This window comes from Natator depressus, chromosome 14, assembly GCF_965152275.1.
Source record: "Natator depressus isolate rNatDep1 chromosome 14, rNatDep2.hap1, whole genome shotgun sequence".
NCBI lineage: Eukaryota > Metazoa > Chordata > Testudines > Cheloniidae > Natator > Natator depressus.
In genome coordinates this window covers 8,446,175-8,461,677 of record NC_134247.1, presented here as the reverse complement: position 1 = coordinate 8,461,677, position 15,503 = coordinate 8,446,175, and the positions used below count along the sequence as shown (strand labels likewise).

The following is a 15,503-nucleotide window of genomic DNA, read 5'->3' as shown; positions in this document are numbered from 1 at the left end:
AATCTCTTACATACTTTGATTTCATGGCTAAAACCTCTTGAGGGAAAAATTTAAATATTCATGAAAGATGTTGCTTTAAGAAAGAAAGAAGGTAGAATTCAGAGGCAGCATGAGGTGCAATATGAGGCCTTCATCCTGAAATTGGATCCAAATGGATGAAACCCTCTGGCCACACAAGGTCCACTGGGTATACCCTTTCACTCCTCAGGATCGGATTGCAACACCTGGGCCTCACATTCTCTTGGAGCAAGTGCTTTGTCTCTCGTATTTGTTCTGTAAAGGGCCTAGCACAAATTTTATGATATTATGCCCTTCTTTGAATCTAACCCCTATTCTGTATGAAATGGAACCAGTTCCTAGCTGAAAGGAAGTAGGCTGTTTATGTAATGTTTATTCATGGAGGTTAAAATGAATCATTTTGTAGGTTACCATGGAACACTGCACTTCTGCTTATAGGTGCTAATCCATAGTACTACATGGCAAACAAAAGCTGGGTCTCCTAGACTTATTTAAAGTACAGGATAGTGGTTATACTAGAGAGAATATATTTTTAAACTAGATTGGACAAAAAGTACTGGAGGAAGTACTGTAGGGCTCTAGGGGATAGACTGGGCAATTGCCTGGGGCCCCTACACTACAGGAGACCCCACAAAGCTATGGTGCTCAGGCTTCACCTTCAACCCCAACTGACGAGGCTCAGGGTCTGCCCTACGTGATGGGGCTTCAGCTTTCTGCCCGGGGCCCCAGTGAGTAATGCTGGCTCTGCTTGGTGGACCCCCTGAAACCTGCTCCCCAGGGGACCCCAGACCCCTGGTTGAGAATTGTGGGATTACACTACTTTCTAATATATTTTGTGTGGGATTTTCAAAAGGATGCTAAAGAAGTTAATACCTAACTCCTACTGAATGAGAGTTGGTGGGGTGCTTAGTTCCCTTAATATTTACCCAGCCATGGTTTCAGGTTTATGTTTCTAACATACTATTATTTTCTAATGCACACTAAGCATAACTTTGTAACCCAGTAAAAGGGTTAATGTTTCACAATTTAGTGAGAGCACCATCTTTTTTCATCTCATCTCAAGGCCAGATCTCACTAGAAACAGTTCTACAGGCGATCAGAGTAGATGAGCACAAGGATACCTTTTGTGACCTTGTTAAATAGTATGAAAGCATATTTGGGATTGATTGTAGCACCCCCTGGTGGAACACTTATCAATATGTTACATAGCTATGAACATGCATCTATATCAGATATTGGACCAATATTACACTGCAGGGACTGAGTTATAGTAGCATTGTCCTCAAAGCCCTCTCCCACAAAAGTTCAGTCCCTACACTATTCTTTTTATAAAGTAAATTGGTTATTCATTTTAGACTGCTCCCCCAAATTTTCAGTATCTGCAGATTTTTGCACTGAAAACAAGTGTATCATCAACAGTGTCAGGAGGAAGCTGGAGGATTGAGAGCTGGGAAATGGAAACATGGAGCTTCTGGCACTCAAAGCAGTTGAAGCTTTTGATATTGGGGAGCAGGTAGTTCTCTTCACCTTCTCAATTTTGGGCAAGGGTGGAGGCAATTGTAAATTGGATGGCAGTTTGAATTAATCATTACTTACCCCAACAAGCCTTATCAACCAGCTCCTTGGGGTCCCAGCTATAAAGATGAATGCAATATGCCTTAAAGGGTTATCCTCTGCATAAACATTCCAGACTGTTTGATGCACAAAACATTTTGCTAAATAGCATAGTTGATTTAGCCATAGAGTATAAAATAGACAAGTTATAATCCCTTGCAAGTAGCTGTAGAAGAGCTGTGCACATAACCCATTTTTCAGTTCAGTAACCAACCAAAAAAAACCTAATATTGTTTTAGGTGAAGTGAAACATTTGATTTTTTTAAAAAAATATCTTATATATTTGAAATAAAATTTTAGGCAAAAAAGTTTCAAATAAAAGTTTAAATGTTTCTAAAAATGTCAAACACATTACAATTTGCCATCCCAACTGAAACATTTTGATTAGTTCAACAAATACTTCATGAATTAGTCAAATTAATCTGCATTTCTCCCCCCAGCCCCGTAAAAACAAAATTTAATCTGAAAAATTTCACCCAGTTCTACAATATAGCATTTTTCATGCTGATGATGCCCAGGTGATTTATAAAGTTGACTCACCTACTTCTGAAATGCAGTCGTCATATGGGTAGCCATAGCAGCCATTCTGTTTAAGCAGCAGTCTAGTATTCTTAAATGGGTAAATTATGAACATTTATAATTAAATTTACAGGGAGAAAGTCTGTAAAGTGTAGTGGGAAGTGGTAGTTACAGAGAGATAACATAGTCAGGGCGCCATTTTTAAAGTTCTTGTGTTAAGTAGCACCTTCAACAGCACAGCAGCCTCTAGGCCAGAGTAGAAGCAAGAGTTCTACCTACTAAAGTCACAAATACCATTTTCATAGCTCTCACCAGATCCAATCCAGACTAGTTTATAGCACTTCAGATTATAGCACAAGGTTGTATGGTGATATAAGTAATTTTATGCATAGGTTCAGTTATTTTTTAAAAACTTTAAAGATTTTGGGGGGGGGGGGGTTGGGTTATGGAGAAGGGACAAACAAACAGAACCAGAAGTTTGTGCCATTTTTTATACAACTGCTTTAAAATATAGTTATCAGGATTTTATTGGCTCGATTATTAAAAGTTCAGTCCAAGCTGAAATATATTGACAATGTGTGTGTTGAAGTCAGCCTACGCTCTATTACACATCTCAATACTTCCACCACATTATCTTTTAGCAGGATAGGGTCCAGTTGTTACTGTATTAAGTAGCAGCAAATGACGAAGCACCAAAACTCAAGAGCCAACAAGTGTGAATCTCATGTACCAGGCTGGGACCAGTGTTCAAGTTTCTTTTTCCCATTTTTAGACTAAACCTTGCAACACTGAGTGGCACAGGTTATCCAGAACAGATGTTTACAGAGTTTTCTAGGATTGTTCAGCAAAAATAAATAGATCTCTAGAGAGGTTTGCGGGGAAAGGGTGAAGACTCCACTGTCTGAAGTAGGTGCTAGATTTTCTTTCAAGTTGAGTAAAAAAAGGAGTAATACATTCCAAGTTGTTGGCCTTATTCTCTATAGCAAGCAATAATTTGGAGTATTTCCTGGGCAGCTGATACTGGTTAGAAATCTGCTACCATTCTACATTATCTACAGAAAGTTATTTCTCTAGAAATTTAACTCTCTCTGGCTACCAAAATAAAAGCTAGGAGAGTCCTCCCATAGTACACTATTATCTGGTGTACCCTCTCAGAGCCAACCTCCTTATTTAAATTAGATTGCAGGTATTGTTGGTCATGGCTTCTTCATAGATGTAACATTCACTCCTGTGGTAGTTCTTGACTTTACCTTTATCAGCAAGCCAACCTTCCAGGCACAGTCAGCATGAGTAGATTATAGTTTTGCTTGCAGAAGAGTTGTGTTATGATTCATCAGGAGCAGATTACTTGTTCAACGAGTTCAACTCTCTCTCCAAATTGGGAGTGTTTTTAATTTTTTTCTCAGGTTGTGTCACAGGAGATTAATTATTGCAGAAGTTTATGTATCATTAATGCATTCAATTATCACCACCACTTACATCAGTGTAGGATTGAACAAACATGAAACCAAGTCACTCTTTAGTGGATGCTTCCTATGGCTCACTCCTAGTACAGCAGTTTATTTCAGTAACAAGTTTTCTTCCTCAGACCTGGAAGATTGCAGATGCTATTATATGGTTCTTCTTCTACCCTTCTCTCAAGAGCATCAATATGAGCCTCCTTTAAGGAAGCCAGCACAAACATGACCCCACACGAAGCTACTGAAGGGAGAGCCATTAGAATGGATGAGTCCTGCATTCAACTTTCTTGAAAGAGGGTGTTTGATTCTGAAGATGAAAGTTGCCATTGTAGCTACTGTTCTCCAAGATGATCTTATGCACATGAAACAGACTACAGCAAGGACACTTCTAGGCGTAGGCCTGGGCTACGCTGGTGGGGGGTTCGAACTAAGATTTGCAACTTCCACTATGCTATTTGCGTAACTGAAGCCGAAGCATCTTAGTTCAAGTTACTTGGCTGTCCTCACAGCGGTGAATCGACCGCGGCGGCTCCCCCATCGACTCTGCTTACTCCTCCTGCTGAGGTGGAGTACAGGCATCGATTTATCGTGTCTAGAAAAGACACGATAAATCAATCCGATAGATTGATCAGTACCTGCTGAGCCAGCGGGTAGTGCAGGTGTACCCTTAGCTGTATATATTAATCCAATACAAGATGGTCTGATGTCTTCCTGAAGAGGAGGATCAAGTCAACATGCCCAGCCTTGGAGAAGTAGAGCTATACAACTTTCTCTCCCATCCCCGGAAACCACCTCCAGGGTTTTTGGTAAGCATCTGGTCACCGGCTGCCATTCCTTCAGCATCCTTTCTTAATGAGGAGTCAGACCCTTATGGCATGTTTCTTTAAATAGGACCACATTAGTGCAAGCTAGGGACCTTTAAGCTCATGCCCACATCATAGACAAGAGAGTTACACAGCAGCACTTTGGTGCATACTGCTATCACACCAACGTAGTCTGAAATGCAGGGTAGGGTAGACATACCTGTTGGTATCTACAATCTCATTACAGTCATGAGTGTTATCAGAGGTTGCTGAGGGGTGGTACTGGACAACTGTATGAGCAGCAGCAAACAAGGAAGCAGCGTTATAACTGCTCCCCATTATGCAGTGGTATCTGTCAGCTATGTCTGTCTATAGGATTCAGTTAGGCATATCCAAGACTTGAAGGGTAGAGTGCCCTAGTTTCAGGCAAATAAAAAAAAAAACCACACACAACACATACACAATTTAGACTTGCACTCATCTACTGGGCTAGGAACTCATTCCTCTACCCAGCCACTAGGAATGAGAAACTGGTTGATTAACAAGTGCAAAAGAGGAAAGTGTAAATACATCTGGTTTGCCCCATCTTCCTTTAAAAATAAAGAGTTTGACAGTTCACATTGTGTTCTGATACTATTTTTATTAAATTCTGAACACCAATTCGCTTTAAAACCCGATTCACAGTCCATTGATGATCCACTGTGATCGGGCATAGAGTGCATGGCAGTGGCTCCTGCTCTGAGAGAAGGCTGTATGACTTGTTAAGCCTCCAAATTCCTCGAATGTACATAGATGTGACATCAAGAAACCAATACCTCCCTTATCCCAAACAGCACGAAGGCTATATTAGCACAGCCTTGCACTGACATCACAATAAGAGCCAAAAAAGGAAGCAGAAGAGTATTTACATGTGTACTTCAAGACTCAGGTAGAAAGATCGAGATTTACAGTAAGTAATTCACACAGTATGTACACTGTTTTGAACTGTTCAAGTATGCTTCAGTTATACAAAGTGCTACATTACAAGTCACATAAAAACAGTAAAAAAAGGTAAGTAGAGATATTAAGACAAATAGAAGGCAGTACTCAGATGGGTAACCAAGAGACTTTTGAAACTGGCTGGAATGTATGAAAAGTCTAGAAGTTGAAAGTGTCAGGAGTACTTCCCTGAATCTGGAAGGTGTAGCTATCAACAGTAGAGTCTGGCACAACATTTTGGTCTTCCTCTTCCTAAAAGAGGTGGAAAGAGGTTTGAAATGGATTTCAATATTTCAAGCTTTAAAACACTTGCTTGTGTTGAGATGTAGAGAGTCAAACCCATATTTCAATCCTTCAGTTACTCACCTCTGCTGAGAAATACTTCTCAATGAGGCTTGAGGAGGCCTTGTACACCAGTTCATTTTCATGGGACTGGAGAGCTTCAATTTTGTCTAGACCTCCACACTCTTCAATCATGAGACACAGTCTTTCGGTCTCACCGATTTTCTCAGCAGCCTGCAAAGAATCAGCCATATAAGGTTCATGCTTCAAGAGGTTTGCTTACGTACTGCAGCACCACACATTTACCACAATGACTAACTTTGTAAGAGGGATGGATGGTTTGTCCCTGCTTGGAGCATATAATGGCCATTTTTAGAATCAGCAAAAGTGATTAGTTATGAACAAGGCTATGGTTCTTGGCTACTGAATCTACTAAGGTACAAGATACTGTGGCTGAACTCTATAGATCAGGAGCGGGCAAACTTTGTGGCCTGAGGGCCACATCGGGTTTTGGAAATTGTATGGAGGGCCAGTTAGGGGAGGCTGTGCCCCCGCCCCATCCACCCCCCCCTTGCTTCTCACCACCTGCCCCACCCAACCCCCTATTCCCTAACAGCCCCCCAGAACCCCTGCCCCATCCACCCCCCCACTCCCTGTCCCCGGAACCGCTGCCCCTGACTGCCCCCATTCAACTCCCCCCCAGTCCCCATCCTCTGACCGCCCTGACCCCATCCACACCCCCGCTCCCTGACTACCACCACCCCGAACTCCCCTGCCCTCTATCCAACTCCCCACCTGCTCCCTGACCATGCAGCACAGAGCACCAGTGGCTGGTGGTGCCACAGCCACGCCACCCAGAGCATTGCACCAGTGTAGCGTAGTAAATTGCTCTCGATAACTGCTACCAGCAGCACATTCCTACGCAGAGCAGTTTAATACACTACACCAGCAGCATGGAGTGCTGAAGCTGCACTGGAGGGAGAACAGCACGGGAGGGTCCAGGAGCTCAGGGGCCGGGCAGGAGGGTCCCGCAGGCTGGATGTGGTCCCACAGGCCATAGTTTGCCCACCTCTGCTATAGATAGATAGTTACCTACTTCCAGGCATTGTTGTTAATAGTGAATGAAACATGGTGGGAAGTATCTGCAGTAGGAGGCTCCCCTTCAGTCATCAACTATTGGAGAATTTGTTGTTACAGGCCATCCTACCAACAATGGACAATCCTTTGTCTACTTACCAAGAAGATATTAGTAATAGCATCCAGAATAACTAGCACAGTTTTGCTGTCCTTGGCTGACAAGAGGTTCAGTAAAGGTTCTACGACACCAGCCTGAACAAGGTATACAATCTGATCAATTGTTCCACCACTTGTGTAGTTGGTCACAGCCCATACAGCTTCTTTTTGTGATTTGAAGTCCCCCTGTTTTAAAATAAGGGTGATGTACTCCAGTATAAACAGTAACAAGAAACCAATGACTAGTAGATCAGTGAGATCTTCTACATTAAAGATATCCAAGTGCTAGTTTGGCCATGCAATAAAAGTTAAAGTTCAGAGCTTAAGTTTTTGCCAAAGATGATTAATATACAGAGAGCACATTTAATGCCTCCTTTTTATACATAGCAAACTTGCCTAGAATAACTTCAACTCTGAAAAGTGGTCATCTTAACCCTACAGTAAGTTACAGTCAACATCAGCCTGAAGATTTTAGAGTAAGTACACCTTTAGAACAGTAGGTGGCTTCCACTAAAGTCTGGGGGAACATACTTCCATATGTAAGGCCTAAATTTTGGCACTTGATTACAAAATCTCATTGTGGAGGACATTGGATTTTTACCTTTTTCAGAATTCCAATGAGATATGGAACAAGTCCATGATCCACAACTTGCTGGATCTGGTCCCGACGGCCAGCAGTAATGTTGGACATGGTCCACGCTGCTTCTTTTTGGATGTTATTTTTGTGGTGAGAGAGCAGGCTTGGAAAGACAGTTAGTGCTCCTGATTCAATAACAATCTGTGTTTGGTCATCGGTGCCAGTGACAATGTTTCCTATAGCTCTTAATGATGGAGTCTGAAAGAGACGTTGCAAAATGATTAGTTTAGGACATATTACTAAGTTCCACTAGTACAACACCTCAGAAGCAGACCATCACCACCAGAAGCTCTTCTGCTTTATCCCCTGCAGTTATTAAGTGGGTTGCTGTAGAATAAACAGCTATGATACCCCTCTCATTTGAGAAACCTGAAGTGGTCTAGACATTACAGCTGTTATACAGTAGGTAAACTGAGGTGGAGAAGTTATGGTCTTAGCACAATATGCCTATAAAGTGCTAGAGTTGGGAGGAAGACTCAAGCTGGACTCCTAGAACCCATGCTCTAACCATATTGAGCTAAGTTTTAAGATTCCATACTCCTTTAACAGATTCCATTGCCAAGCACTGCCATTAGAATGCCAAGCTTTATATCACTGTTGTGGATTGAAGCCATTGGTAATTTAAGCTAGTTAATTAAGGAAAACTACTAAGTCTGAAGGAATATCTCTGATAGCTGTTACCCATGCCTCATGATCAGGGCCCTACCAAATTCATGGTCTGTAACATGTTTTTCATGGCCAGGAAATCTGGTCTCTCCCCATGAAACCTGGTCTTGTGTGCGCTTTTACCCTATACTATACAGGTTTCACAGGGGAGTCCAGCGTTTCTCAAATTGGGGGTCCTGACCCAAATGGGAGTTACAGGGGGTCATAAGGTTATTTGGGGTGGGGGTGTCACAGTATTGCCACCCTTACTTCTGTGCTACCTTCAGAGCTGAGTGGCCAGAGAGGGGCAGCTGCTGACTGAGGGCCCAGCTCTGCAGGTAGTAGCACAGAAATAAGGATGGCAATACCATACCATGCCATCCTTACTTCTGTGCTGTTGTTGGGGGCAGATCTGCCTTCAGAGCTGTGATCTTGGCCAGCAGCCACTGCTTTTCAGCTGCCCAGTGCTGAAGGCAGCACCTCCAGCAGCAACACAGAAGTAAGGGTAGCAGTACTTCAACACCCCTGCACACCCCCCCCACACCCCCCCACACACACACTAACCTGGCAACCTCCCCATAACTCCTTTTTGGGTCAGGACCCCTACAATTACAAAACTGAAATTTCAGTTTTAAATAGCTGAAATAATGAAATTTATGATTTTTAAAATCCTATGTTTGTGAAATTGACCAAAATGGACAGTGAATTTGGTAGGGACCTACTCATGATTCATAAGGAGAGAAGGTGGGTGAGGTAGTTTTTTTTTTATTGGTGCAACACAAGCTTTCAAGCTTACACAGAGCTCTTCCTCAGGTCATGATTCTGAGGAATCATGAAGTGAAATCGAGACCAGAGTGATGTAATTAGACATTGTCAAGCTACTGAAGTTACTGAGGAAAGAAGCTTGTTAGCTGCATAGATCATTCATGTGAGGTCCTCAGGAAAGACCATCTACTCATGGATCAGCCAAAGTACGTGTTATGGGTTTCCTTTTGACTACACAAAATGGCTAACACGATTTGAAAGCCACTGCTCTATTTTGTTTTTAACATAAACCACTCAGACAGGAGTGAGACAAATACATGCTAAAGTAATTTCTATGCATCACCATCTTACCATTATTGGCAGTTCACCACATCCCAGGAGTTTCACAAGCTGTGGCACCAGTCCAGTTTTCACTACTACTTCAATTCTATCATTAGAACCATCAGTAAGGTAAGAGATTGCCCAGCAGGTATCTGCCAAGACCTCATGGTCATCATGGTGCAATAGACGAACTAGGGTAGGCAGGATCTGCTCAATAGCTTCTATGGGAGGTGCAGGATTCTTATTGCGACACAGGTTTGAGAGGGTCCAGGTAAGATTGCGCAAGTATCCAGACTGAAAAAGTAAACGTTTGTGGTTAGCTCCTGTTCGGCTGGGAGTTTAGTGATTTATAATAGTTTAGTGCTACTGTTGTGACTTCGTTTGTGATGCACACTTACTGCTAGAGAAGATATATCAGGCACAGCAAGTAGAGCCAACAGTGGGTCAATAGCACCATACTTAATAACTAGGTCTCTGTAGGCTGAACCATCACCTGAAAGCCAGAAGAAATATCTATGTCAGGAACAGGAAACTCCTAACTGAACAGCAGGCTGTGTATAAACAGCGTCCCTTCCTTGATTTAGTGAATCATTAATGCAGATACTGATTAAGAAGCAGAGGCATTGGTGGACAAAGGGAGAACCGCTATCAGTGATAAGCCACTTGGAATGCATGTTTTTTTTCCTACTCAAGCCATGGACTTCCTGATCTGATATTTTAAAATGTGGCTTAAGTTGTAGGTTTGGTAACAAGTTTTTACAAAACTCAAAATCAAGTAGGAGTTTTCTCCCTTGCCCTCCCTAGTTCTAATGGAAACCTAACCCAATCCCACCCTCTTCCACAAAATGCATTTGACCCAGTATTGAACTGGGAACATGAAAGAGTCATTCATTCTGTCTGGAGAAAATTCCAGAGTAAATAAGTATGAGTTATGCTTAGTTGAATTCACTTGTTACTACCCCTTAGATTAAAAATATTCTAAAGCACCTATTAGTTACGGTCAATGTTATTTCAATCCACTTTCAGAGACTAAAATCTTTAGTTCACAATTTGATTCGAAGTAATTAAAGGCTATGGTTGAAGGGTTTTTTTACTGAATGGTTATTTTGTCACAGACCCTTTCTTCTCCCCCCCCCCCCCCCCCAATAAAGCAGTCTCACTGTAGCACTAGAACAATTTTATAGAAACATTCTTGCTTTTATTTCAATAAAAACTCTTGGACCCTAACATATCCCTACATTGTCAGACATAACTGCACTGTGATGGTGCATGAAAACTAGAGTGAACTTAATGCTGTTGATGAGTTCCTGTAGTCCATCCCTGAGAAAAGGATGTTTATTTTTTAAGATACTTGATGGTGTCTTATGCAAATTATGAAGTACTTTGGAATTCTGATCTCTCATGGCTGAGAACCACAGTTCCTAGTTGTCACGCTATGGCTAGTTTAAGGATTTAGATTTTAGGGGTCAAGAGAAAGGACTTCAGCCTCAATTAAAGTTTTGAGGCTATGCGGAAGGAACACAGAGGTATCCCAGAAATCCACTGCCTAAGCCATGCAATATTTTAAACAGCCATTTCTAGAATTCAAGTACTAAAATAATTGCTCCAGTGATCATCTGAATCACTATTTTACCCTTGCTATGTCTGAATTTATAAACTTAGAATTCAAGAACTAGATTGAACACTGACTGACTAGAACCAGGCAGATTGCAGACAAACACCTGAAAGCTCCTCAGTATCTCCCTCCCCCTAAGCCCCAAAAGAGGACACCCGTTTCAAGAAAAAGCAGAGTCCACTCAGATTATTGAAAAAAGAGAAGTAGCTACCACATTAAGATGGTAGTGAAATATGAAAGTGTTGTGTCAAATGGAATTTACAGATTGCCAGGTTTTGATAGACGTTGTATTGAATACTATACTTAGCCAAAAGGCAAGGAGTTATTTGTGACTGTCTCCATGTGGGAGTTCAGGTTGTTATACGCTAGATGACATTGGCGGTGGGGCCAGATTTGCAAGAGCTCTGCTTGCTAGGTAAATGGAAACCACGCTATTTTGAAAATCTGGCCCCAACGGCCTTCTCTTCCCCTTGTATATAAGGAAGTAGGGCTATAAACAATGGTCATACACCACATTGATATACCTGCAATGTTTCCTAAAGCCCACACGGCCTGTTCACTGATGTGAGTATGGGGCGAAGCCAACAGGGATATAAAGGCTGGTATAGCCCCACCATCCACCACAGCCTTCGTTTGCTCCGATGTGCCAGAAGCGATGTTGGTAAGCGCCCAAGCAGATTCAAACTGAATAGGGCTACAGTCTGCTCTTCCCAAAAAGGAGACAAATTTTGGAATCAAACCAGCCCGAATTATATGGTCTATGGGGGGCTGCTTCTCTCTGGACAGGAGTTTCCTATGGAAGAAATAAAAATAAGAAAGTGTTATTTTTGTCCACTAAAATCTTTAGGGAAGATTCCAGTTTAGTCAGTCTGAAAATCACTTTGTAAAATATAAAAACATTCAAAAGGGGAAGCAGCAAAATGTACTGAGACGTTCAGACAAACTACAAGTCAGTTGAACACAAGCTAGCTAGGAAGCTTTAAAATGTTAACAAAATTGTTTTTGGGCAAATTTCTTTAGAGATTTTGTTCAGTGACTGAAGTGAAACTTAGCTTCATGCTGCTGCAACAGTAAGAATGCATCTGAGCTGCTCAAGAGGTATATTCTAATGTAGAAAGAGCAGCAGCTGCCAGAGGCTGCACAAAAACCGTGAGAGATCTTTCTGCTAGTTCACATGTTTTGGACCACATTCCTAACTGGAACCATTGTGCTGTTCACTTCATTCAGAAGTGAGATCCCAGAACCCGTTTTCTACTTGTATACATTAGTGTCTTAAATTCTCAGCCCTAAACTAAGGTCCCAGTTCTATCCCTAAACATCATATTATATAATTAAACAGATGCAATATTTTATTCTGTAAATGGAGAATGAGACTTTTTAAAAATCTTGCAGCACCTCTGTGCCACCCCTAAGACCAGAAACAGAGTCAGGGAACAGCTCAGGTGTACCAGGTTCAAAGTCCCAGAGTCAGGTCACGCCTTTAATCATTCAAGGTTATAATTCCATTTGGCCCTAGTCTCCACACTGACTAGAGTGTCAATTCCAAAATGTTTACTTGCCAAAGAGCAGATTATAGAAGAAGTGTTAGCAATATTTACGTAGAACAAGGCTTCCAGAAAGTATTTGCTACAACTGACACCTGTGCTCTGATTAGCTGAACCCCTTTATCCCCAGCCACATAGAAGAGTTGGATAAACTTTGACCTTGAAGGTTCTCACCTGGCAGCCTGAGTTGCCTGCAACTGAAGCTCCAAATTATTACTGTTAATTCCTTTGACAATTTCCTCAACAGACCAATGTGCAGTGGCCTGCATGAGAAATAGAAAGTTGTTAAGACTATGTTGGGAAGAATGTGTGTCTGTATAGCAAGCAAAAGCTCCCTTAGCCCACAAGGCACAGTGCTATGAGAAAGCACCAGTCAAACACACGTTGCTTTATTGAATATTGTGCAATTATAATGGGACTCCCAATCCTTGTCAGCCATAGTTTTGTCTACACTGGGAAAGTTAGTTGTTAGGTGTGTTAACATGAATTTTAATTGTTATTAAAACCACTTAGCATTAGTGTAGATAACTGTGTTTAAAGCCATGTTCCCACTGTAGACAAAGCCTAGCACTACTGTATTTATTTGTTCCTTCTGTCTGAGGTTATATAGGGTAGGGATTGCCACTGTGGTCTCTCTGTTACAGTTGGTAACATAATTATACAGCACTACAGACATACACAGGAACACATCCACTGATGGAAGAGACATGCAGCAGAGCCACAGCCCAACATCAGGGGAAAAACCTCCTCACTGAGTTCGGGACTTAGTTACCTGATTGTTCCGGTTTTCCTGAAGAGGTGAAGTGGCATCATCTGGGAGAGTACTGACATTTCTTCTTTTAAGCATCTGATCATCTTTCTTAGCTTTCCTCAGCTCTACATTGACTTCAATCCGCCGCCTCCTCATTTCCTGAGAGAGGCAAATGCGCATTCGTGATGAACTGTACTTCTCTTTTTAAAGGGCTACATTATGCTTAAAAACATATTTGGCCACACACTCCAACTGATGATCAGATACTCACTGTAGTGTCTTTTCCCTTATTCTTGAATCTGTTCAGACGGGCAACTGCTGCACTAGCATTCTCATTGGTAGACATCTTTTATAGGAGTCAGACCTCAGGCAATACCAATGAAAGAGACAGACCTGAAACAGATCTGAGATTAGCAATTAATTTACTTTAGCCAAAAGGATTTCAGATTAAGACATACACCTGAAATCAAGATTGGGGTTAAAGATAAAAAAGTATGTCCAGATTCCATATCATTCCACCTAAAACTTAAATAACTAGCATTGCCTCTGATTTGAAAAGGGACATTGTTAAGTTAGAAAAACAGAAGGGATGTTTTGTTTTTTGTTTTTAAAAGCTCACTATTGTTACAAGTAACACCCAAGTTTACTGCAAATAAACAGAAATATATATATATATATATATAATTATAATTTTTAGGTTTCTTACAGCCCTCGATGCATAGTCAGATTAATTATTTCGGCAAACAACACTGATCGTTCAGGCATAGCAACAAGAAAGTTTGTTATTTCCCCACCCCAGGAAAAAAACAAAAGTGAGATTAGAAACACATAGGTTGGCACCCTGACTCGGGGGCAGGCAGATGTAGAACATGTACTTAACTTGAAATCCAGTCAATTCCGTAAAGTGAGTTAAAGTTGATAATGGCCTTTTAAATGGAGATAGCCATTTTGCAGACACACCCCAAGCACAGTGCAGCCTCTACATCTATAACGGGGTGCAGCTCGCAGCTCCTTATGTAGGCTACAGGGAGTTAAGCCCCAAACCAACACAAAGAAGCTGCTGCAGTCACACGGTCAAGAACATACCACCCGATTCAAAATAAGCCAGTAACCCAGTCAGTGCCTTCCCTGGGAGAGTTGCAATCTAGAAATCCCCCACCCATCCACCCTCCAGCAGGGCGGAAACCACCTTAGCCCCCGTAATGAGCAATGGGACGCGGGGGGGCGGGGGGGGAAAGGTGTTTTACCTTCCCCCACCCCGCTATATAACCACCACATAGGAACTACCCCACCTCATTTCACCCTTTACAGCTCTAGCCCATCCCCCCCGTCCCATATAGCCCGAGAACCGCACCCCGCCTAGCCTCTTGCCCCCTCACAAGCCCACATAGCCCCCGACCGCCGCCCTTCCCCCACACTAAATACCCCATAGAAAATCCCCAACTTCATTTCACCCCCTATTACTCCAGCCCACCCCCCAGAACTCCCCTCCCCCGCTTTTCTTCCATCACCCCCACGTCTACCGGACGCAGCGCGCGAGACCCCCACCTACAACAGAAACCGCTTCCCGTCTCTGCAGCTACTACCACACCGGCGCACTGACTGACTCGCCCAGGCCACCAGCGAACACGTTGCCGCTGTCCCCGCCCCTTCTTCCTTGACCCCGCCCCTGGCGGGATTTAAATTTCCCGCGTCTTCGCTCCCCTATTGGTCAATTCGAGCCAAAGCAACATTCTCATTGGTCTGTTTGAAAAACAAGCTGTTCTCGCGAGGTGGAGGCGTGTGTGAGGGGGAACCAGTGATCTCACGAGAACCGCGCCAGGATCTTGGAGAGAGATGATTACACGTCACAGAGCGTACAACGCACCACTCGCGGCTCCAAGACTACCGATCCCAACACACAATGCGCCACCTAGTGCCAATAAGCCCGAGGCAGACTACAGTTCCCAGCACCCAATGCTCGGCCTTGTTCCTTGTCAGCTTGAAGGAAGGCGGAGCATGGGATGCTGGGATTTGTTGTCCCCGTAGTGGCCTGTTTTTGTTATGGGGACCTCCAAAAATATGCCGAAAGCGGCCGCTTTCAGTACACCCAAGCAGGGAGGTTGAGTGAAGCCTGAAGGAGGAAGTCATTGCTCTTACCTCCCCCCTTCCCGGGTTAGGAGTGAATGGACTTTCACGGTGGGGTTTTCAATAGTCACATCCCCTACAGCATGACCAAACCCCTGGCCACCTAGGACTGCTGCATGCTTTGGGTACATCTACACTAGTGGTTCTCAAACTTTTGTACTGGTGACCCCTTTCACTTAGCAAGCCTCTGA

The 15,503-nt window shown here is 42.8% G+C and overlaps 1 protein-coding gene across 5 annotated transcripts; it reads right to left on the bottom strand.

Moving 5' to 3' along the window:
• Window positions 1-5,024: 5,024 nt before the first annotated feature.
• KPNA2 (karyopherin subunit alpha 2) lies at window positions 5,025-14,844 on the bottom strand. Of its 5 annotated transcripts, none has more exons than XM_074971189.1 (11): window positions 14,734-14,844; window positions 13,457-13,589; window positions 13,207-13,344; window positions 12,609-12,697; window positions 11,415-11,683; window positions 9,674-9,768; window positions 9,306-9,569; window positions 7,509-7,742; window positions 6,911-7,093; window positions 5,759-5,908; window positions 5,025-5,644 (listed from the first exon to the last, which is right to left on the bottom strand). In XM_074971189.1, the coding sequence occupies exons 2-11, from the start codon at window positions 13,529-13,531 to the stop codon at window positions 5,552-5,554; spliced, it is 1,590 nt and encodes a 529-aa protein (XP_074827290.1). In that variant the 5' UTR covers window positions 13,532-13,589; window positions 14,734-14,844; the 3' UTR covers window positions 5,025-5,551. The 5 variants fall into 5 exon arrangements, with proteins under 5 accessions (XP_074827290.1, XP_074827291.1, XP_074827292.1 ...); XM_074971190.1 differs by having other exon boundaries at window positions 13,457-13,578; XM_074971191.1 differs by having other exon boundaries at window positions 14,738-14,842.
• Window positions 14,845-15,503: the final 659 nt, after the last annotated feature.

Bases quoted from the DNA above. Each gene is read 5' to 3' on its own strand.
- KPNA2 (XM_074971189.1), bottom strand. From the start codon at position 13,531: ATGTCTACCAATGAGAATGCTAGTGCAGCAGTTGCCCGTCTGAACAGA. The intron at 11,684-12,608 runs GTGAGAACCTTC...TTTCTTCCATAG, and splicing joins CAGGCAACTCAGGCTGCCAG to GAAACTCCTGTCCAGAGAGA. The intron at 5,909-6,910 runs GTAAGTAGACAA...GATTCTTTGCAG, and splicing joins CTATTACTAATATCTTCTTG to GCTGCTGAGAAAATCGGTGA.